The sequence below is a fragment of the Hemitrygon akajei genome, chromosome 17 (assembly GCF_048418815.1).
Source record: "Hemitrygon akajei chromosome 17, sHemAka1.3, whole genome shotgun sequence".
NCBI lineage: Eukaryota > Metazoa > Chordata > Chondrichthyes > Myliobatiformes > Dasyatidae > Hemitrygon > Hemitrygon akajei.
In genome coordinates, this window is record NC_133140.1 from 58,471,785 (window position 1) to 58,496,935 (window position 25,151).

Here is a 25,151-nt window from a genome sequence, read left to right on the forward strand (position 1 = left end):
CGATCAGCCACCCCTACGGATAATTAGGTCATATTGTTATTATTTAGAGTTCAGAGAAACCACAGCTGACCTTGTTAAAACCTTCCCAGGACAGATATAAAGAGGACATTTCCCCGGCTGAAAACAAAATGATCACCACCGACATATGTCGTGAAATTTGTCAATCTTTTTGAGGCACTGCTCCTTGAAGATATCTTGGACACCACCACGCATGACGGAGCTGACTAATGTTACAACTCTGCAGCTTAAGTCCTGTGCAGTGTGATCATCCCGGGGTGATGGAGCCAGTCAGAATGCTCTCTACCGTACAGCTGTAGAAATTTGCGAGTGTTTTAGGTTCAAACCAAATCTCCTCAAACCCCTGCCGGATTGTAATTTCGCCGCTGTCTTGCATCCTTTATAGCTGTATTGATATGTTGGCACCAGGTTAAGTCCTCCAAGCTATTGATACCCAGGAACTTGAAATTGCTCTCTCTCTCTCTCTACTTCTGATCCCTCTATAAGGATTGGTTTGTGTTCTCTTGTCTTACCCTTTCTGAAGTCCACAATCAGCTCTTTAAGGAATGAGAAGAAAAGAAAGTTTTTACTATTCTCTACATAAGGAATCTGCTCTGTCGAGCCTGCTCCGCCATATAATATCATGGCTGATCTGGCCATGGACTCATCCCCATCTCCTTGCTTTCCCCCATAACCGTTAATTCCCCTACTCTGCAAAAATCTATCCGACCTTGTCTTAAATATATGCTCGGCCCATCGAGTCGCAACCATTCCATTCAAAATAATGGAACGATGTCAAGTTATTGATGGGATCAGAAGTAAGGACAAGAAAATGGAGTCGGTAGAGGATCTGACAAACACGAGAAAGTTTTCAGATACTAGAGATCCAAACCAACACACACAAGACGCTGGAGGAACTCAGCAGGCTAGGCAACATCTGTGTTAAAGAGCAATCAGACGACGTTTCGGGCCGAGACCCTTCTTTAGGACTTTTTTTTCCATAGATGCTGCCTGGCCTGCTGAGTTCCTCCAGCATTTTGTGAGGATCTGCCTTGATTTTTTGATTGACATTCATTCTTGTTTACTTTTCCTTGGTGTCCGTGTCATTGGGTATTTCTCTTTCTGTCCCCCAATGCTTGTGCTTTTGTGTGAACTGTAGCTGTTTCCGGCGATTGTACCTCACTCCACAGAGTCTGTCCGGCTGCTGCGCATCTCTCCTCTCCACTTTTTATAAAATTCTGGTACGTCCTTTTTGCTTGGCTCTGCTTTACGAGCTCTACCTAGTCTTAAGTATGAATGCAATAGTAAATCTTCAGTAGTGCTGATTTTACTGCGTATTAATTGGGTTCAGTCAGGTAAAATTAGGTGTTGTCCATTAAGAGAACGTTGCTCTAGCATTTTAACTAGTTTTGTGAATTAAGGACACTGAAGAGATTCCATTTCTTTGAACTGATTTTGATTTATTTTCCCAGTAAGAACGCGAGGTAACGGACTAGACGCCAGCATCATGAACTTTTTGTAAAGTAAATCTAAACAAATTACGTTTCCATCCGCCTCTCTTTAAAGGTAAGCGATTCGTCATCGGCAATGACTCATCGGCTTCGCACATAAATCACCGTTTGCACAGAAACTCGTGAGAAAAGGAATACTTTGCGGAAGGCATGGAGTTCGACAGTATCATACCTCACGTCGGAGGCTTCGGCCGCTGCCACAAACTGCTGGCGGCTTTCGCCTGCGTCCCCAACCTGCTGGTGGCTTTGAGCCTCTGCAGCAGCGTGTTCTTCACGCTCACGCCGGCTCACCATTGCCAGCCCGACCCGCAGCTGCTCCCCGAAAGCCTGAGAAACTCGTCGGGGGCGCAGCTCCTCAACCACAGCCTGCCGCGGCGGACGGGCGGCGCCTGGAGCCGCTGCCAGCTCCTCCGATACCCGGCGACGGGCGCGAGCCGGCCGGTTGCTAACGGCAGCGTCCCGTGCACGCGGGGCTGGCGCTTCGGGCCGCCGGTCGGCCTGCAGACCAACGTCGTCACTCAGGTGAGCGGCAGCGGGGCTGAGGGCACCCTTCACTATTTTTATCACCTTGTTATATATTAGTCACATTTACACCAGATGGGCTGATGAAAATAAAACGGTCCAAAGTTTGTCTTGTCCGTTAAGCTTCGCAGTACGTCGCCTAGTTTACTTGCTGCATATATACATCAGCCAAGCAATTCTTGGTAAACGTCTCTGGCCCTGTTGCAATTTTAAAAATTGAGTTTAGCTGATTGATTGCACAATTGCTTTAATATACAACCATGAAACGTGCTCAGACCTGTTACTTGTGTTTTCTGCATCTGATATTTAATTAATTTCCATATTTGAGTTTGGCGTTGAGTCACATGGTCAATTGCATCTTGGACACCAACGTTGCGGTTAATTGTCGTTTTGCGGTCACTCAGGAACACGATAAATTCGATGTTTAATATCTAATATCTTTGATTCAGGTTAATTTGTATATGCCCATCTCTTGTAATTATCTGTAACTTTATGCGTCAATACCTTTACATCATGTCGGTCTGTAAGAAGACCGGTTTGGATGGCGCGATGTCTGGTACGATAAATAATACTGTACTTTTTTTAACGAAGGTGTTTTATGCGCTTTGGGGCATGCAAATTTTAAACAAGTCGCACATTTCTTGCCTTATTTTCATATAACTTCTGAAGCAGGATATGGAGATCCTTGTTTATACTTGCAGGTTAACTAATATGCAAAATAGCTAACCACTGAATGGTATTGACAGTCTATTTAAAATAAACCCCAGGAGTTACAACAACTCTTCACCATATTTATTTACACAGCACTTTAATGTAAAGAAATAATGTATCAAAGGTATAGATAATCTGTTCAGCTGGAAAACCAACTGCTGCTTGTCACTTTCTCCATCTTTTCATTGGGAACTAAAACTATGCTTTTGGATTTGTAAGAGTTTCTCTTCACTCATTTACACTACTTCCCTCTGAAATTTCAATTCTCTTAAGATCCAATTCTAGCAAAGTCAAATACGAAATTGTTTGGAAGGAAATGCTAATCTGTAGAAACATAGAAAACCTACAGCCCAATACAGGCCCTTCGGTCCACAATGCTGTGCCAAACATGTACTTACTTTAGAAATTACCTCTGGTTACCCGTAGCCCTCTATTTTTCTAAGCTCCATGTACCTATCCAGGAGTCTCTAAAAGATCCTATTGCCTCCACCACAGTCGCCAGCAACCCATTCCACGCACAATCTGTAGCTGAAAGCATTGGTTTAGAATCACTGTATCTAGTTGTCAGATTAATGTGTTCCTGTGGTCATTTCAGCAGTTTCCTAACCACAAGATCTTTAATAAAACATTGCTGTTCAACTTGTCAATAAGACAAATTCAGAATTCACTTATGCTAAATCTTTTTTGCAACTAACTTGTTATAGTGTTTAACATGCTGAAACGTTAATGCACTTTTTTAGAACAGTCTTTGCATAAGGAATATTGGTAATTAGCATATTAATAAAAATGTAATTTCTGGTCATTCTTTAATGTAAAATTCTTGTGGATAATGACATTATTAACACTTTCATATAGATTTTGTAATTTATTGAAATAAGCAAGTTGATTTTATTAGTCCACTGTAGACTACACACCTTTTTAAAACTCTATTAACTTTTTAATAATGTCATCAGAATTTTACCAAACCGGTTTCACCTGCCTGTTGAAAGAACAATGATAGCACTATTTCTACTTTGCATATCCAGGAGCACATTTTACGTGACTCATTTCCAAACCACAACACAGTCCATTCTTTTTCAGTTATTGTACCAGGTGTTCAAAAGTTAACTTCCTAGATAGTTCAGTTCTGTGCTGGTAAGAAGCCATTATATACTATTGAAATATGATGTTCAAAGAAAAGCTAGTGTTTCATAAGCTACTAAAGCTGATAAACTACATGTTTATTGTACTGATAGCTATCGTTGAATCCAGTGCAAAAGTGATTAGTTTATAACGTGTTAAATAGTGTAAGTAATCTTCACAAAGTGGCTTTGGTGAGTGCTTAATTTGAGTTTTTTTAAAATGCAATGTAACCCGAATTTTGAACCAATTATCATAATTTAACTATCAGGATATTTCTGTTCTTGCATTATTTTTCTTTTGTAAGTGATGCACTGGTAGTGGCAAATAGCGCTGCTCCCTGTAATTAAGAGAAAGAAGTTGCATAAATTCCTGGTGTATGAAGCGCTTCTCCAATAGACTAAATTTAAAGATATCTCTGGATTCCCCTTTGAAATTTAAAACTTAAAAGAGGAATTTCAGAAGCATACTCACAAGCCCATTTTTCCCATATCATGGAAGAGGAGAACAATTTTATAAATTTCTGAGAGGTCTCCCTACTATCTACCAGAGGAAAAGCCATGAAAACGGTCATTGGTGACTACTTCTCAGTGGCTGAAGGGCTGCTCCCCAAATTAGTGTGAATTCTATCAATCAAAAGATACAATGAACATGATCTTCCAACTGAAATAACTCCCAGTAAAAGGCAGGAAGCCATATCACCATATCAAAACTTTCTCTGCAAGTCAAGCAAATCATAGAGAATCTTTTATAAATTTTCACCTCCATTCTATGTTGGCAACATGATAGCAAGCAGTATGATAGTATGTAATCAGTGACCACGTGGTGGAGCTTCCTAAGGGTTCAAAAGGGCTGATCAGCTGGAAATTTGCGTAGAGTATTGGCAGATGAATTTAATCCAGAGAAGTGCAAGAAAATGTATTTTGGGTCATACAATATTGACCTGATATGCACAGTAAGCATCATGGACCTTTGAAGCATTGATCTATAGTACCTTGAGATGCAAGTTAATGAATGCATAAAAATGAATCCAAATCCGGTTTAGTATCACTGTCATGAAATTTGTTTTGAGGCAGTAGTACATTGCAATACATAATACAAACTAAGTTACAATAAGTACAGTATATTTTAAAAAACTAAACGAGTAGTGCAAGAAGATAAGAACAATCGTGGGATAGTTTTCATGGATTCGTTGTCCAATCAAAAATCTGATGGTGGAGAGGAAGAAGTTGTTCCTGAAACAGTGAGTGTGTGTCTTTGGGGTCCTGAACCGTAGCCTTGATGAAAGCAATGAGGAGGGAATATCCTGGGTGACGAGAGGCCATAATGATGGATGCTGCCTTTTTTTAAGGCATCAGTTTTTGAAAGTGTGCTGGATGCTGTGGAAGCTTGTTCCCAAGATACAGCTCACTGAGTTTGCAACTTCCTGCAGCTTTTTCTCTTCCTGTGCAGTGGCCCCTCCATAGCAGATGCTGATGCAAACAGTCAGCATGCTCTCCACAGTACATCCGTAGAAATTTGCGAGTGTCTTTGGTGACATATGAAGTCTGCTCAAACTTCTAATGAAATATACCCACTGTCATGCCTTCTTTGTAATTGCATCAATATGTTCAGCCCAGGATAGATCCTTAGAGATGTTGACACCCAGGAACTTGAAAATTGCTCACCCTTTCTACTTCTGATCCTTCAATAAGAACTGGTGTGTTTTCCCTTGACTTCCCCTTCCTGAAGTACAAAATCAATTCCCTGCTCTTGCTGTTGAGTGCCAGTCTGTCTCACTCCTGTATGCCTCCTCATCACAATAGTTATGTTGTTGGCAAATTTCTAGACGGTGTTTGAACTCTGTCTAGCCACACAGTCGTGGGTGCAGAGAGAGTGAAACAGTGGGCTAAGCACATATCCTTAAAGTACAGCAGTGTTGATTATTAGTGAGGAGATGTTATTTGTGATTATGTTGAACGCTGAGCAATACTCAGTAAACAGCAGCTTGACACGGATGTTGCTATTGTCCAGATGATAAAGTGGTGATCCATTTAGATTGCATCCACTGTAGACCTATTGTGTTGATGGGAAAATTGTACCAGGTCTAGGTCCTTGCTTAGGCAGGAGTTGATTCTAGCTATGACAAACCTGTCAAAGCACTTCATCACAGTAGATGGGTGATAGTCATTGAAACAGCTCACCCTTTTCTTCTTGTGCACTGGTATGATTGTCGCCTTTTGAAGCAGGTGGGAATTTCCAACTGCAGCGGTGAAAGATTGAAGACATCTTTGAACTCTCCTGCCAGTTGGTTATTAAGGGTTTTTAGAGCCTCACCAGGTACACTAGGACCCGATGCCTTGTGAGGGCTCACCCTCTTGAAAGAGATTTTGACTTTGGGCTTTGCAGCCAGTCACAGAATCACCAGATGCTGCAGGTATTCCTGCAGGTTTAGTTTTATTCTTCCTTTCAAAGCGTGCGTAATAGGTGTTGAGCTCATTAGGGAATGAAGAATTACATGTAAGGTTTCGCTTTGTAGGAAATGGCCTGCAAATCCTGCCAGAGCTGATGTGCACAGGATTCTGTCTCTAACAATCTGAATTGTTTTTTCTGCTTTAAAGTAATCTTCCATATGTTGTACCTGGGCTGCTTGTATATTTCTGGATCATTGATCTTGTGTGCCACAGATCTAGCCCTCAGCAGACTATGAATCTCTTGGTATGTCCATGACTTTGGGTTTGGGTATGTCTGGTATGTTCTTGAAGGCACACGCTCATCCACACAGGTCTTGATGTAGTCAGTAACAACTATGGAGTATTCATTCAAACTCGAAAATTAATCCCTAAATATTGACCAGTCCACTGATTCAAAGCAATCCTATAGTTCTCCTCTGCCTCCTTTAACCATACCTTCTTGGTCTGCACCACTGATGCTGTGATCTGTGTTGAGGAAATGGCAATGGAGGTGGTTAGGGTACTGAAGAAAGTGTTTAACTTGCTGGTGATCATATTGGGGTGTGAGATTGTAAATGTACCATCAACTTATAGAAATCCATGGCTGATGACAAAAAAGAGAATCATTTGGGTTGATGCTGAGAACTTCACATCTCCACAAGAGCATGGACAAACCACGTTTAAAAATATTAAGAAGTACATGTCAACTTCTTTCATACTTGGCCAGTCCAAGAATGACTTAGATTCCAGCTGTGGCAAAATCTTTTGATCCCTCATTGTTCTCCTCAGCTACCTCTGAACTGAAATGGAAATAGGTCATGTTCAATCCCATGAGTTAGCGAAAAAGAAGAGAATAGCACTTTTTCTAAAGATACGGGTCTGCATTATGTTCACTGATTTATAGTCTTTCATTACTGAGATGGGGCAGCACAGTTTAGTGGTTAGCTGAATGCGATTTCAGCACCAGTGACCTAGGTTCAATTCCACTGTTGCCTATAAGGAGTCTGTATATTCTCCCTGTGACCGTGTGGTTTCAGCTGGCTGCTCTAGTTTCCTCCCATGTTCCAAAAGTTTACAGTTTGGTAGGTTAATTGACCACATGGCTGTAATTGGGCACCGCAGACTCAACGGGTCAGAAGATCCTGTTACCGTGCTGTAAAGATGACAAAGATAAGAACCTAATCATTGGACATTGTACACAGGCAGATGGGGTTATGTTTACCAATGAGGATTATTGTTTGAATTTTTCTGTAGAAGAGAGAAGTTGACAAAATATATGCTGGGAATTCTTAAGACAAAATGGGTTTTATTTTTATTTATTTTTAAGTGGAATTTGGTTTGCAAAAACTACTGGAAGGTTCCTTTGGAGCAAGTAGGCTATTCCATTGGCTGGATTGTTGGATTCTTGACCCTTGGAGCTGTTGCAGATAGGTAAGGTTTCTTTCCAATTTTGCCCTCTCCAGTTTTGAATAATTGGTTTTTGGTGTTTAATAATCATTAAAGTAGCTATTATTGTAAATTTCAAAAATGTTTTTATTGTATTACTTGTAACTTTTTTTTTCTATTCCTGGCATAACGAGAATTATGTGAATGGAAGAGTTTGCATTATTCTTCCAAATATAGAATTGATTAGTACTAAAAAATCTAGCAGCTACAATCATTGAAATTTCAAAAGGTAAACAAAAATATTTACACCCTATTACACATACTTGTCTGTTTGCCAAAAGCAGTAATTGCGGTACTCTCAGAATATGGATTTATTGTCGCTGCATCACTCCAACACTCAAATAACCCGTTGCCAGAACTCTTGGAAATTCATCCTTCAAGATAGGTGGAGAGGTAGGTAGCGTTGAGGAAGCAAGGAGTCTGCTGAAGGGTTTGGACATGTTAGGATAATGGGCAAAGAAGTGCCAGATGGAATATAGTGTCAGGAAGTGTATGTCATGCACTTTGACCATAAAACCATAAGATATAGGAACTGAACTAGGCCACTTGGCCCATCAAGTGCTTGACCATTTCATCATGGCTGATCCATTTTTCCTCTGAGCCCTAATCTCTGCCTTCTCCCTGTAGCCCTTCATGCCCTAACCATTCAAGAATCTCTCAACCTCTGCCTTAAGTATACATAAAGACTTGGTCTCCACAGCTGCCTGTGGTAACAAATTCCACAGGTTCACCACTCTCTGGCTAAAGAAATTCCTGCTCATCTCTGTTCTAGAAAGACACCTCTCTATTTTGAGCCTGTGAACTCTGGTCTTGGGTTCTCCCACCATAGAAACAATCTCTCCACATCCACTCTATCAAGACTTTTCACCATTCAATAGGTTTCAATGAGATCACCCTCATTCTTCTGAATTCTAGTGAATACAGGCCCAGAGCCAACGAACGCTCTTCATATGACAAGCCATTCAATCCTGAAATCATTTTTGTGAACCTCCTTTGAACCCTCTCCAGTTTCAGCATATCCTTTCTAAAATAAGGGGCCCAAAAAGGAAGAAGGTAAAAGAAATGAAGGCATAGACTAATTTCTAAATGGGGAGCAAATTTAGTAATCGGAAGTGTAAAGAGAATTGGGAGTCCTAGTGCAGGATTCCCTAAAGGTAAATTTACAGGTTGAGGGTTGAGTCAGTGGTAAGGAAGACAAGTGGAATGTTAGCATCCACTTGGAGAGGACTATAATATAAAAGCAAGAATGTAATGTTGAGACTTGATAAGCCATTGGTCAAGCTACGTTTGGAGTTTTGTGAGCAGTTTTTGGCCCCATATCAAAGAAAAGATGTGTTGCCATTACAGAGGGTTTAAAAGAGGTTTACAGAATTATCCTGGGAATGAAAGGGTTAACATGACCATTTGATGGCTTTGAGTCTGTCAACTGGAGTACAGGAGAATTTGTGGGGGGGGGGGGGGTGGTAAACTAGTTGCAACCTACTGAATATTGAATGGCCTAAAAAGAGATGGAGATGATGTTTCCAATAGTGGGAGAGGACTGCCTCAGAATAAAAAGGTGTCCCTTTCAAACAAAAATGTGGAACAGTTTCTTTTGCTGGAAGGTGGTGAATCTGTGGAATCCATTGCCACAAACAGCTATGGCAATCAAGTCACTGGGTATATTTAAAGCACGAGTTATAGGTTCTTGATTAGTAAGAATGTGCAAGGTCATGGGTAGAAGGCAGGAGAATGGGAGAGGGAAAATAAATCAACCATGATCAATTGGCAGCACAGACTTGGGCCATTGGCCTAGTTATGCTTCTATGGCTTGAGTTTCCAAGTTAAGTAGCTCCATGGGCAATTTTCGCCTAAATATTTTGGATGGGAATTAAGCTCAAAGTTTATCTTGGGATAGAAGTAAAAACAAGTGATCATCTGAATTAAGGTGGGATAATGGATGTTCTGATTAGCTGAGAGAAAATAAGTAAACTTAGAACATTGAAGAGTATGGCACAGTACAGCTCTATGGCCCACAATGCTTTGCCAAACTATATAGAACTACTCCATGATCAGCTTAACCCTTCTCTCATACATAGCCCATAATCTACTTTTCTTTCATCCATATGCTAATCTAAGAGTCTCTTAATTGTCCCTAATATATCACCTAAACCATCACCCCAAGCAGTGTGTTCCAGTCTTTAATTTCTTTGTATTTATTTTATTTTAAATCTTGCCTCTGACTTCTGTCCCAAGCTTTCTCTCGCTCACCTTAAAAGGATGTCCTCGGGTGCTGCACAAGGAAAAATGGTACTGAATGTCCACTTATTTATGCCAACTATACATCTCTATCAAGTCACCTCATCTTCCTTCACTCCTAAAAGAAAAGCCCTAGCTCTCTCAACCTTTCCACATAAGACATATTCTCTAATCCAGGTAGCATCTTGGTAAATCTCTGTATCCTCTAAAACTTCCACATCCTTCCTGTAATGAGGCAACCGAACATAATATTCCAAGTATGATCTAACCGAAGTTTTATAGAGCTGCAATATTACCTTGTGACTTTTGAACTCAAACCTTTGACTAATCAAGGCCATACACCATATGACTTAATCACCCCATCAATTTGTGTGGCAACTTTGAGGCATCTATTGAATTTGACCCAAAGATCCCTGTTTCTCCACACTGCTAAGAATCCTGCCATTAACCTTGAACTCTGTCTTTAATTTGACCTTCCAAATTGTATCATTTCATACTTTCCCAGATTGAACTCCATCTGCCACTTCTCAGCCCAGTTCTGTATTTTATGTCCCATTGTAATCCACAACAACCTTCTACATGATCCACTACAACCGTCATATTGATCAACCATCATATCATCTGCAAACTTGGTAATCCGGCCTTCCATATACTCATCCAAGTCATAAAAATCACAAGGAGCAGGGGTCCTTGCGAAACACCATTAATCACTGACCTCCAGACAGATTACACTCTATCTACTGCTGCCCTCTGAGTTCTGGGGGTTAGCCAATTCTGAACACATGCTCCTAAATTTTCCCATGCATCATAACCTTCTGGATAAGCCATCCATGGGGAATCTTATCAAATGGCTTACTAAAATCCATGTACACCACCACCATTATCAATTTGTTATGACATCTCCTTGAAGAATTCCGTCACGCTTGTGGAAGCATGAGCTGCTCTTCACCAAACCATGCTAACTATTCCCAGTCAGCCTATGCTTCTTCAAATGTTCATAAATCCTGTCTCTAGGAAACCTCTCCAATAATTTGGCCACCACTGACATAAAACTCACTGGTCTAAAATTCCTAAGACTCTCCCTATTGCCTTTCTTGAACAAAGGTACAAATGTTGCCATCCTCTAATCATATGGCCACAGGACTATTACTTAATCTCTGTGAGGATACAAAGACCATTGTCAACGCCCTAGCAATCTCTTCCCTCACTTCCGGTCATAACCCTGAGGTATATCTCATCCTATCCCAAGAGTCGTACATCCTCATGTTTTTCAAAAGTGCCAACCCTGCCTCTTTCTTAACTTCAACATGCTCTAACATATTAGCCTGTTCTACACTGACCTCACATTTTGTCAAAGACCCTCTCACTGGTTAGCACCGGAGCAAAGGACCTTCCATACCTTTGATTTCAGCCAAGTTTCCCCCTTTATCCCTGAGCAGTCCTAACACTCTTGTTATCCTCCTGTTCTTCGTGAATGTGTTGAATGCCTTGGGGTTTTCTTTAATCTTACTTACTAAAGCCCTCTCGCGTCCCTTTCTAACTCTCCTAAGCTCATTCTTGGCTACCCTATAACTTGCAAGCCCTATCTGATATTTGTTTCCTATACCTTAAGTATGCTTCCTTCTTTCTCTTGACTAACTTATGGCTCCTTCATCATCCTTTCCATTTCATTGAGACAAACCTGTCCAGATCCCCATGCAAGGGCTCCCTAAACTTCACATTTCTGCTGTGCATTTCCCCGAGAACATCTGCTCCCAAGTTCCTGCCTAATACCGTCATAATTGGCACCCCCCCCCCCTCCCCATTTATATACTCTACCCTACCATCTGGTCCTATCCTTGTCCATGCCTATGCTAAAGCATTAATACTTTTAACAATTTCCAGACCACATTTTTCTCCATATAAATAATTGCATTGTAATCCTGTATGTAAATTAACTTACATTTTAATTTCTAGGTTGGGCCGTCGAAGTACATTTATTCTTTCGGTGGTTGTAACAATTATTCAGCACATTGGAGTTTCAGTCTCTGTGGATTTCATCATGTTTCTTGTATTTCGTATGTTCAGTGGGATTGCATTGGCTGGAATCTTCTTGTCTGCATATGTTGCAAGTAAGTACAGGTCAACTTAGACTATGGGCACATGGAAAACAGTATTTAGCAAGTTTTGCATTTCATTTTTTTGTAACTACTTTATTTAAAAGACACAGGAAGGATAAGTTTTATTGTAATTGTACCCCCTTTCTTTCTGGGCGTCTCTGGAAATGGCTTGTTAGCCCATTAATGGCAGGTCTCCCAACTTACCGCCAAAAGACCTGACATTCTTTGGCCGCGTGCGTCTAAGGAATACACGCTACAGTCCCGCCAAATCTGTGAGATCGAAATGTCTCTCCTACCCAAGCCCCAGGTTATGTGAACGCAATGTGATTTGCTGCCCTGTTACAACTCGTTGTCAGGAAATAACAGACCATACACTGCATATAATTAAAGGAAGTGTATTTATGAATATTAACTTAACAAAAGGGTTAGTAAGGAAAAGAGAAAAAAACAAAAAGGGCCCAGTCAAATGTGCACAGGTTGGAGCTCAACTCTTCCAAAAGTCATATTCACCAATCCTCAATAGACTTCCGCACCTTGCTCCATCGAATCACGGTCCCCACTGGATCGAATCCTATGACCGGTTCTCTGCAGCGCCTTCTATTTTCATCTCCTGCTGAACAAAAGCTAAAGCTCACACCGGTGTCAGGCACAAAAAAAACTTGCTCCCCCAAGCCTTCTCTCCTGATAGGATGGCTCACATTCCAAAGCATCCATTATCTCTAACCATAACCCAAACACTGCTTCTACAGAAAGATCATTACATGAAATGCCCTATAATATTAGCAATGAAACCTTTACCAGGGTATTACACTCTCTTTCCCCCCACCCACCTAACCAAAAATAGTCATGTCCTCATGACTTTGAGATAATTTATCATCCTTTCATGAATAATACATATTTTCAAAGTAATTTTGTGATGTTGAGACCTCTGATCCAGGTGTAAATGGTAGTTACATATCTCACCAAGGGGATGGGCTCCACACTCTGTTCCCCTGGTGTGACGTAGGCCGATCTATCTGGGGGGGGGTCCTAAGTCTTTGAGACCTCCTTACCCCATCAGACACTCCCTGGGCTCTTTCTTGTTTACGTAGGAGGCCCCTCCCTGTCCATCACTCGTGTCTCCTGGCAACTCGGGCCCCTTCGTCACTTGGCTGAGCTTGGCTTCTAGCCCAGTTACTTTAGAGTCCAGTCTCCCGTCATTGTCTAACTGCAAACCTGCCTGCCCACTGCTAGTCCACCCCCCCCCCCCCCCCATTTCACCTGCATCAGCATGGGGATAGTTCGGAATCTCTCTGTCAATTACTGGGGAGTTTGTAAAGGGTGGCATATACCACACCCCCATTTCCTCATCCTTTGAGTCCGTATCACATTCAGTGGTTAGGTCCTGTCCAGGCCTTTCTGCTGCTTGTCCTTCGGTTCTTCCACGTTGCCGCAGAGTCCTCTTACTAGGTGTAGGGTCCAGGTCAGGCTCTGGGTCAACACATACTTCTTACCCCAGAGGTAGAAGGTGGTTCCGATGAAGAATCTTGACTGGTCCATTCCCATCTTTTGGTGTCACCTGGAAAACTGGTACATTTGACATCTGACTCCCCACTACACCAGGTGTAGCTGCCCAATGGTCAGCCAACTTATGCTTCCCAGGTAGCCCCAAATTCTGTATAAGGACTTGCTCTCCAGGCGTCAGTTGGGAGAACTTAACCTTTTGATAATTTCTCCTCTTATTTCCTTGATTTTGCCTGGTAGCTGAGACCTTGGCTAGATCATAGGCCCTTTGCAGTTCCCTCCTCATATCAGGCACATACTTCAGATAAGTGTTCTGTGGTAAATCTTCCTTGCCAGTCCCAAAATAGAGGTCAACAGGCAACCTCAATTCATGCCCAAACTTCAGATAATACGGCGAGTATCCAGTAGCTTCATTTTGTGAACAGTTGTAACAGTGGACCGAATGTCCAATGTGTTGACTCCACTTGTTCTTACTGATCTCTAAGATTGCAAGCTTGTCTCGCAATGTCCGGTTGAACATCTCAAGCTGGGGATCACCCTAAGGGTGATAAGGCATAGTTCTCGACTTCTCAACTCCAAGCCTGCTCAGTAACTTGTATATGAGCCTACTCTTGAAATCTACGTCCCTGATTGCTATGTATCTGTCTGTGAAGACCATACTGAATTAAATACTTTGGCCATGGTGGACACCCTCTGATCCTTTGTAGGGAAGGCTTGTGCATACCTGGTGTAGTGATCCATAATAATCAAGGCATTCGTCATGTAGCTGGCATCAGGCTCTATTGATAGAAAATCCATACACACCAGATCAAGTTGTCCCACACTGTTCAAATGGGAGAACGCAGCGGCCCTCGTAGGCAGTGTCTTCCTCTGTATACATCAAATTCACAACTTGCAGTACTCTTCGACCGCCGGCTTCATTCAGGGCTAATCTCTGGCCAATCCATAGGTCTTTTCAAACCCCAAATGACCTGAATCATCATGAAGTGACTTCAACTCAATCCTCCAATACTTCTCAGGCAGAACCAGCTTGGAACGCTGAGCAACACGCACACAAAATGTTCAAGGGACTCAACAGGCCAGGCAGCATCTATGGCAAAGTGTACAGATGGCGTTTCAGGCTGAGGCCATTCAGCAGGACTAGAGAAAAATTGCTGAGGAATCGATTTAAAAGGAGGGGTGAAACCTGAAGGGGGGGGGGATGAAATAAAGAGGTGGGAAGTTGATTGGTGAAAGAGATAGAAGGCCCATGGGGAGGAGCACCAGAGGGAGGTGATGGGTGGGCAAGGAGATAATGTAAGAGAGGGGAAAGGGGATGGGAAATGGTGAAGGTGAGGGGGCGCAGGTTGGGGGGGGGGTGGTAATACTGGAAGTTCAAGAAGTCAGTGTTCATGCCATCAGGTTGGAGGCTACCAGACAGAATATAATGGGGGTAGAAGGGTGGGTTGGCAAGTTTGCAGACGACACAAAGGTTGGTGGTGTGAGATATTGATAGGATGCAGAAGTGGGCCGAGAAGTGGCAGATGGAGTTCAACCCGGAGAAGTGTGAGGTGGTACAGTTTGGAAGGACAAACTCCAAGGCAGGGTACAAAGTAAATGGCAGGATACTTGGTAGTGTGGAGGAGCAGAGGGATCTGGAGGTACATGTCCACAGATCCCTGCAAGTTGCCTTACAGGTAGATAGGGTAGTTAAGAAAGCTTATGGGATGTTAGCTTTCATAAGTCAAGGGATAGAGTTTAAGAGTTGCGAGGTAATGATGCAGCTCTATAAAACTCTGTTTAGGCCACACTTGGAGTACTGTGTCCAGATCTGGTCGTCTCACTATAGGAAGGATGTGGAAGCATTGGAAAAGGTACAGAGGAGATTTACCAGGATGCTGCCTGTTTTAGAGAATATGGATTATGATCAGAGATTAAGGGAGCTAGGGCTTTACTCTTTGGAGAGAAGGAGGATGAGAGGAGACATGATAGAGGTATACAAGATATTAAGGGGAATAGATAGAGTGGACAGCTAGCGCCTCTTCCCCAGGGCAGCACTGCTCAGTACAAGAGGACATGGCTTTAAGGAGGGAAGTTCAAGGGGGATATTGAAGGAAGGTTTTTCACTCGGAGAGTGGTTGGTGCGTGGAATGCACTGCCTGAGTCAGTGGTGGAGGCAGATACACTAGTGAAATTTAAGAGACTACTAGACAAGTATATGGAGGAATTTAAGGTGGGGGTCATATGGGAGGCAGGGTTTAAGGGTCGGCACAACATTGTTGGCCGAACTGCCTGTACTGTGCTGTACTATTCTATGTTGTATAAGGTGTTATTCCTCCTACCTAAGCATGGTCTCATCACCACAGTGCAGTATAGGTGCTTGGCGAAGCAGTCCCCCAGTCTACATCGGGTCTCACACTGGGAGCACCAGATACAGTAGATGACCCCAACAGGCTCACAGGTGAAGTGTCACCTCACCTGGAAGGACTGTTTGGGGCCCAGAATGGTATTGAGGGAGGAGGTGTAGGGGCAGGTGTAGCACTTGTTTCACTTGCAAGGATAAGTGCCAGGAGGGAGATCAGTAGGGAGGGATGAATGAACAAGAGAGTAGCATAGGGAGCAATTCCTCCAAAAAAGTGGGGGTGAGGGTAAGATGTGCTTGGTCGTACAATCCTGTTGGAGATGGCGTAAGTTACAGAAAATTATGTGCTGTTTGTGGAGACTGGTGGGGTGGTAGGTGAGGACAAGAGGAACCCTATCCCTGGTGGGGTGGCTGGAGGATGGGATGAGGGCAGACATGCACAGAATGGAAGAGATATGGTTGAGGGCAGCATTGACAGTGGAGGAAGGAAAGCCACTTTCTTTGAAGAAGGAAGACATAACCTTAGTTCTGGAATGAAAAGCCTCATCCTGAGAGCAGATGTGACAGAGGTGGAGGAATCGAGAGAAGGGGATGGCATTTTTACAAGAAAGAGGGTGGGAAGAGGTATAGTGTGTGTGTATATATATATATATGTATATACACACACACGTAGCTGTGAGAGTCAGTGGGTTTATAAAATACATCAGTGGATAAGCTGTCTTCAGAGATAGAGGCAGAGAGATCTAGAAAGGGGGAGGGGGAAATGAACTGGGTACATTTGAAGGCAGGGTGGAAGTTGGAGGCAAATATGATGAAATTAATGAGCTTAGCATGGGTGTAGGAAGCAGCACCAATGTAGCTCGGAGGAGTTGGGAAGCAATGCCAGTGTAGGTTTGGAACAGAGACTATTGCACGTAGCTGACAAAACTGCAGGCATAGTTGGGACCTATGTGGGTGCCCATGGCTACACTTTTTGTTTGAAGGAAGTGGGAGGAGTCGAATGAGAAATTATTGAGAGTGAGGACCAGTTCCACTAGACAGATGAGAGTGGTGGTGGAGGGGAACCAGTGGGTTTGGTGTCCAAAAAGAAATGGAGAGCTTTGACACCTTCCTGGTGGGGGATAGAGGTGTACAGGGACTGGACATCGATAGTGAAAATAAGATGCTTGGGGCCAAGGAACCTGAAATCATTGAAAAGATCAAGAGCGTGTGAAGTGTCACAGATGTAGGTGAGAAGGGACTGAACCGGGGGGATAAAACTGAATTGACGTATGCAGTTATAAGTTCAATGGCGCAGGAAAAAGCAGAAACAATGGGTCTACCTGCACAGGCAGTTGTGTCGATCTTGGGTAGGAGGTAGAACATAGAACAATACAGTACAGTACAGGACCTTTGGCCTACAATGTTGTGCCGACCCTTAAACCCTGCCTTCCATATAACCCCCACCTTAAATTCCCCCAAATACTTTTCTAGTAGTCTCTTAAATTTCACTAATGTATCTGCCTCCGCCACTGACTCAGGCAGTGCATTTCACACACCAACCACCAACCTTCCTCTAATATCCCCCTTGACCTTTCCACCCCTTACCTTAAAGCCATGTCCTCTTATATTGAGCAGTGGTGCCCTGGGGAAGAGGTGCTGGCTGTCCACTCTATCTATTCCTCTTAACGTCTTGTATACCTCTATTATGTCTCCTCTCATCCTTCTCTCCAGAGAGTAAACCCCTAGCTCCCTTAATCTCTGATTAAGAATTGGGAGGTGCAGGTTGAGGGAACTATGAGGGAATCCATCATTAAACTAGTCTTTAAATAAGGGAGAGCAATATAGCAAACAAATGTACCATGTAAGTATAAGGAATGTATTTTAAATATATATTTGCCCTTCCTTTCAGTTGCATCTAACTATGAGTCAAGTTACATCTTTAAGTCCTACTGCTTTTGCTGTCCTATCTTGTTGGTACAGTTGTAATGTTTGTAGATAAAATGTTTTTCTGTTCTCTCATAGAACATAGCACAGTACAGGCCCTTCAGCCCACATTGCTGTACCTACCCTTTAAATACTCCAAGGTCAACTTAACCCTTCCACATAGCCCTCAATTTTTCTATTATCCATGTCTGCATCTAAGAGTTTCTTAAATGTCACTCGTGTATATATCTGCTTCCACCACCACTCCCTGTGTAACAAAAATAAAACAACTTCTGACATACACCCCCCCCCCCCCCCCCCTGCACTTTCCTCCCAACACCATAAAATATTAGCCATTTCTGCCCTGGGAAAAGGTTTCTGGCTGTCCACTCCATACTATTCTTGTTCACAAATCAGGACTTCTCTATATCTGTAGCCTCTGCCAGTTAAAAATTCTCAGTGAGTTTTGGCCCATTAATTGTCAAAATCCAAGTTGAATGTATTGTCATATATGTAAGTACATGTATAAACATGTGCAATTAAAAACCTACACACAGCAGTATCACAGGCATGTAATATATAAGCAACATTCACAAGAAAAACATAAATTGATAATTGTGATTTTTTACAAAAAAAAGGAAAAACAACAACTGACAGTAGTTGTAAGAAGATGGCATGGACCACAGGATGACTGTTGTATTATTGAGGCAGGACTTACTGTAGATACTATCAACCATCACCTCCTCTGATTGGGAAGGAGGGATATAGAAGCCTAAAAATACACAATCAAGAATTCAGGAACAAGTTCTTTCCCTCTGCCATCTGATTTCTGAATGATCACTGAAACATGAACACTACCCCACTACATTTTTATGCTTTTTTGCACTAATTTACTTTTAGCTATTTGATATACATATATACTTGCTGTAATTCACAGATTTTTCTGTATTATCAATGATTGCATTGTACTTCTGCCGCAAAGCTAACAAAACTCATGACATATGCCAGTGATAATAAACCGGACTCTGATTCCGATGTATTGGGCAGAGTCCACTATTCTTTGCAGCTTTTTGCATTCCTGCACATTCAAACTGTCATACCGGACTGTGATGCAACAAGTCAGAATACTTTCAACAGTACGTCTGTAATAGTTTGTTACAGTGTTCAATGACAAGTCAAACTTTGCTGACGTTAGTACTTTCATGTTACCATTAGTGGCATTCAAGTGCTAATGCACTAGCTCTAGAACTTACTGTACTCTTCCATCCCTTTATCTCCTTCACTGTGCCCTTGCCTCTTTGATCAAGCATCTAGCTTGGTAGCTCTTTTCTATAGCTTCCTGTCAAATTCTGTTTGATAATGTACCTATGAAGCACCTGGGCTGTTTTTTTTGTGTAAAATATTGAATTTAGTTATGAATTAAAGTGAATTTTAATACTCATACAGTACTGTGCAAAACCCTTGGGCGCATGTAAATTCAGTAAAGCGAAGATGCTTTCAAAAATAATGAAATGAAAAGCTTCTCAATATCAAAAACATACTATAAAGAGCAGAAAATAGTTTAAAAAACACTAAATCAAATTAATTTGATGTTACCACTCTTTGCCTTTAAAACTACATCAATTCTCTTAGATACACTGTAATATAGTTTTATAAGAAAGTCAGCTGGTAGGTTGTTCCAAGCATCTTGGAGAAGTTGCCACAGTTCTGCAGACTTTCACTGTATCACTTGCTTCTTCTGTCTTTCCAGGTCATCCCAGACAGCCTCAATGATGTTGAGATCAGAACTCTAGAGAGGCCATACCATCTGTAACCATATTTTTTAAAAAATCTAAGGTGCCTAACGCTTTTGCACAGTACTATACTTTAAAGTGAAGATTTCTCAGTGACAGCCTAATCTGTGTTGGTGAAACTGGATGTTTTTCCTATCTGTACTAATCAACTTATAAGTTCAATAACTCTTTGATTTTTCTCCCCCCTGCATTTCAGTTTTGAATATTAGTTGTCTTCTAACCTGTTTTGAAATGAAACACAAAACAGTAATAGCTATTAAGTTCTATCTATTCAGTGGTCTGACCTCTCACTTGCAAAGTCTAGATGGCAGCTCTCAGGTACCTCATACCTACCCCGAGGCCATGAGCCCACTAACAAATTCATCGATCTCATCATATCAGGAGATCCCCTTCTAATGTGATAGTGCCCCAGCATTGCATTTCTTCTATTTCTTACCCAAGATCCAAAAATAATTCTGTCCTGGTAAACCCATGGTTTGTGTCTGCTCTTGCCCTACTCTTCTGTCCCATTTCCCTCTATCTGGTCCCTTCCTACTTGCACCCTGAACATCTTGCATACTTTCCACCATTTTGACAGTTTCCAATTCCTGCCTCCATTGCTTCATCTTCATAATTGATACACAGTCTTCATGCATTTCTGTCCCCCTATCAGGAAGGTCTTGCAGTCCTTTGCTTCTTTCTGCAACAGAAATCCAACCAGCTCCCTTCCACCAACACCCTTGTGCACCTAGATGAAATTGTTCTTGCCTTAAACAGCTTGTCTCACTTCTTACAAAACAAAAGTGTGGCCATGGGCACTTGCCTGGGTCCTAGCTGCACCTGCCTTTCTGTTGGCTGTTCCAGGTGTTCTCTGGTACCACTCTCCCAACTATTTTTGTAACCAGTCCTTTATTCTTTCTTTGATGCATCAGTGACAGCATTGGTGCAGTTTGTTAGAACTGTGCGGAACTTGGCAAGTTTGTTCCCTGTCTTTAACGTTAATTTCCACCTTGTTTGCAAAATCATGGTCTAGTTCTGACAATTCTCCCCCTTTTCTGGATTTCTCTGTCTTCATCTCTTGAGAGAAACTATCCACTGATATTTGCTATAAACCCATCATTTTCCACAGCTGCCTAAACTGCAATCTCACCCATTCTCTTTTAAGAATGCAATCTTTCTCCCATTTTCTCTGCTTCATCAGTGAGAGCTCACTTTTATTTCCACAGGCTGACCAGTGCTCAGTTTTGCCCACTGCATCTTGCCCATGGCTAAACCCATCTGATGCCATTGGCCTGTTGATCCCAGAGATAGATGCCTACTGTTATTCCACTGCATACTACTATTGCATACAAATCATCCAAATAGCCTTTGTCATCTTGCCAGTTTTCAAAGGCTTTTGAATGATATTAAATGCCTGTTGTAGTCAGAAATACTTAAGCTATTCAATTAAATTTTAAAACAAAAGCTGAAGTTTAAAAACAACTTGAATTGTTTTATTCAATTTAACATTTTTAACACAGGATTGGTGATTCCATTTGAATTGGGTCACTGCTTTACATTTGTTCTTCCTCAAATAAAGCTAAGGTGCTGGATGTGGTCTTTCTAGCATTCATTTGGTCTATGCTTTCCAGCGAATAAGGTCCCATATATTGCAATTCCTTTGGAATGGCTTATCAATCATCAGGCTTGTAACTTTTCTCATATAATCGTGACAGGGATAATCATGTAGAAAATAATGGATGGTGCATAGAAAATACATTACAGGTAGTCCCCGAGTTATGAACGTCCGACTTATGGACAACTCATACTTACGAACTGAGGAAGGAGAACGCCATCTGCCATTTTAAGTTAGATAGTGATGCTGTTCGCTATTTTAAGTCATTGCCGTTGACACTGTGTTGAGTGTTTAACTTTGTATTTGGCTTAAATTTTTCCTAGTAAGATTCACCCTGACCCTACCCCCCCCCCCCCCACCCCATTCCAGTCAGCTGGTGGCACAGTGAGATCAACGCTGGGCTCGAGAACAGAGGTTTCCGAGTTCGATCCACTGACAGACTGCTCCCGTGCCGGATTGATGTCGATCCAGTGACTCCTGTACCATCCGTGCAGGGTTGATGTCAAGCTCGCAACTCGACCTCATTTAAAAAAAAAACACACTGCCACCTCCAGTTTAAATTCCCACACGGGATATTGTGGATGATCAAATACCCAAACCCAGCACAGCTCCCACTTGTCCCATTTAGCCTGTCTCAGTGCGGTGGTCCTTAGGACCCAGCAGACTTTGGGAGCCGGCGGAGCTTGGGACCCGCTGCCCGCAGTGTTTCTGTTCCATTGATGGGAAGTGATCGCAATTGAAAATAAAGTGGAAATAATAAAGTGTTTGGAAAGAAGTGAAACGCCATCGGTCACTGGAAAAGCATTAGGCTACAGGCGGTCAACGATTGGAACAATTTTAAAGGATAACGGATAAAGTGCGAATAATGGAGCATGTGAAAGGCCCTGCCCTGATGACAGCTACAATTATTACTAAGCAACGCAGTGAATTATTGGAATACATATGTTTCTTAAGTGTTTTATATGCATAGAAAGGTAAAATATATACTATATACTAAGACAAATGTTTAAATAACTGATGCTAAATAATACCAGATGTTCTTGTTCCGACTTGCATACAAATCCAACTTAAAAATGGACTCAGGAACGGAACTCGTACGTAACCCGGGGACTGCCTGTATACAATCATCTTATTTCTAGTTAATTTTTCTCTTCTCTCTCATTGCCACTATTTTGTTCTAGGGTTGGAAATGTGTGATCCAGCACACCGACTGGTCATCATGATTGTTGCTTCATTCTGCGGAGTGGCTGGGGAAGTGTTACTTCCAGGTTTAGCTGAACTGTGCAAAAACTGGAGAATTTTGCAGGGTGTTGTCACTGCTCCTTTCCTAATTCTACTTCTGTATTGGTGGTAAGTATTTTTAACAGTAAGTTCACCGTCTCATTTTTCTTGCACAAACCTACCAATGTAAAATCTTTGTATCGATGTCAAATGTTCATTTACGTGAAAATGAGATTGATGCAAATTTAGTAACTTGTTAATTTTCTGAAATATTATGTACTTTTTTATGGAAACATGAAATGATTTTAAAACCTTTTGTTCAGATCATACTACATAACTTTTTGTGTTAAAATCAGAATCAGTTTTATTATCACTGCCATGTGACGTGAAATTTGTTAACTTAGCAATTCAATGCAATACATATTCTAGCAGAGAGAGAGAGAAAAAATAATAAATAAAATAAAGCATAATAAATAAACAAGTAAATCAATTACATATCACAAATAGATATTTTAAAAATGTGCAAAAAACAGAAATACTGTATATTTTTTTAAAAAGTGAGGTAGTGTCCAAAGCTTCGATGCTCATTTAGGAATTGGATGGCAGAGGGGAAGAAGCTGTTCCTGAATCGCTGAGTTGTGTGCCTTCAGGCTTCTGTACCTCCTACCTGATGGTAACAGTGAGAAAAAGCATGCCCTGGGTGCTGGAGGGCCTTAAGAATGGGTGCTGCATAAATGTAGCATAAAATCTCTGCTTTAATAATATTATCAGTAGGACAGATTCCAAGAGAAAATGAAGCAATTAATAGCTGAATCAACAGAAAAAAATTGAGAATCTGAAAGGAAAAATGGGTGACTTAATTTAACCATGCTGTTATTATTATAGCACAGAAGGAAGCTATTTGAATATATAGCTCCAATAAAACAATCCTTTCAGTGTAGCTCTGTGATGTATTCTGTCTTGAGCATCCATCCAATTTCTTTTTAAAAGAGCATAGATTGATTGTTTTCTCTTTACAGGTAGCAAATTACAGATCATTACTTTTTTAAAAATTTTCACATCCCTTTTGTATCTAGCTACCAACACTTAAAATGAATACCCCATCCTTTGATCCATCTGAATTGAATTGACTTTATTTCTTACATCTTTCACGTACATGAGGAGTAAAAATCTTTACGTTATGTCTCCGTCTAAATGTGCAATGTACAATCATAATAATTTATAATAAATAGAACAGTCAACATAACATAGAAAAACACTGAAATCAGCATGAGTTAATCAGTCTGATGGCCTGGTGGAAGAAACTGTCCTGGAGGCTGTAGCTCCTGGCTTTTATGCTGTGGTACCATTTCCTGGATGGTAGCAGCTGGAATAGATTGTGGTTGGGGTGACTCAAGTCCCCAATGATCCTTCAGGCCCATTTTTCACATGTCTTTGTAAATGTCCTGAGTCATAGGATGTTCGCAACTGTAGATGTGCTGGGCTGTCTGCACCACTCTCTGCAGAATCCTGCGATTGAGGGAGGTACAGTTCCCATGCCAGGCAGTGACGCAGCCAGTCAGGATGTTCCCAATTGTTCCCCTGTAGAAAGATCTTAGGATTTGGCGGCCCATATGAAGCTTCCTCAACTGTCTGAGGTGAAAGAGGCACGGTTGAGCCTTTTTCACCACACAGCTGGTGTGTACGGACCATATGAGATCCTTGGTGATGTGGATGCCAAGGAACTTAAAGCTGTTTACTCTCAGCCCCAGAACCATTGATGTAAATAAGGGTTAACCTGTCTCAATTTCTGCTGTAATCCACAACCAGCTCCTTTGTTTTGGCGACAATGAGAGAGAGGTTGTTTTCCTGACACCACTGTGTCAGAGAGATGATTTCTTCCCTGTAGGCCATCTTGTTATTGTTTGAGATTAGGCCAATCAATGTAGTGTCATCGGCAAGTTTAATTAACAGATTAGAGCTGTAGGTGGGTATAGAGGAAGTAAAGAAGGGGGCTTAGTACACTGCCCTGAGGGGCATCTGTGTTGAGAGTCAGAGGGGGGTGGTGTGGGAGCCCACTCTTACCACCTGCCGGCGATCTGACAGGAAGTCTAGCGCACAATGCAGGGTCAAGGCCAAGGTCTCTAAGCTTCCTGTTAAGCCTGGATGGAATTATGGTGTTGAATGCTGAACTGTAGTCTCACATTCTCACATAAGCATCCTTCTTAACCAGATGTGTAAGAACGATATGTAGAACAGTAGCTATTGCATTGTCTGTCGATCGGTTGTGGCGGATTGTAGGGGGTCCAGTGTGGGTGGTAGCATGCTGCAGATGTGGTCATTGAACAGCCTCTCAAAGCATTTGCTTATTATTGAGGTGAGAGCCACAGGACACCAATCGTTCAGCCATGTTACCTTGGTCGGCTCACTGGAATAGCTTCTCTTTCTTTACCATATCTAACCAAGTCAGGATTTTCGATCTTTATAGCTGAAATTGTTTTTTCCTCACACCTCATCCAAAAGCTCATTTCTGCTTTCTGTAGGGCCTGCATATGTTTGAAGTATGATTACTTGAACTGGCTACATGTGCTGTCTAGGTTTAGGCAGTTAGATGAACTTAATTTACACAACTTTGAAATTCCTGATTTTTTAAAAAAGGCTTTGAAGTATACAAGCACTGCTATTGTTTATGTGGATGGCTGGAAATCAATTGTCTGAAATTCCAACAATTAGCTAAGGC

The 25,151-nt window shown here is 41.8% G+C and overlaps 1 protein-coding gene across 1 annotated transcript in view; it reads left to right on the forward strand.

Moving 5' to 3' along the window:
* The first annotated feature begins 1,491 nt into the window (after nucleotides 1-1,491).
* Nucleotides 1,492-25,151, forward strand: part of slc22a31 (solute carrier family 22 member 31) — a 49,752-nt gene continuing 26,092 nt past the window's right edge. The window contains exons 1-4 of the mRNA XM_073070222.1: nucleotides 1,492-2,030; nucleotides 7,620-7,723; nucleotides 11,933-12,087; nucleotides 22,393-22,561. Of these exons, the coding sequence (XP_072926323.1) occupies nucleotides 1,659-2,030; nucleotides 7,620-7,723; nucleotides 11,933-12,087; nucleotides 22,393-22,561 (800 nt within the window). The 5' untranslated portion in view covers nucleotides 1,492-1,658. The remainder of the gene's footprint in view (nucleotides 2,031-7,619; nucleotides 7,724-11,932; nucleotides 12,088-22,392; nucleotides 22,562-25,151) is intronic.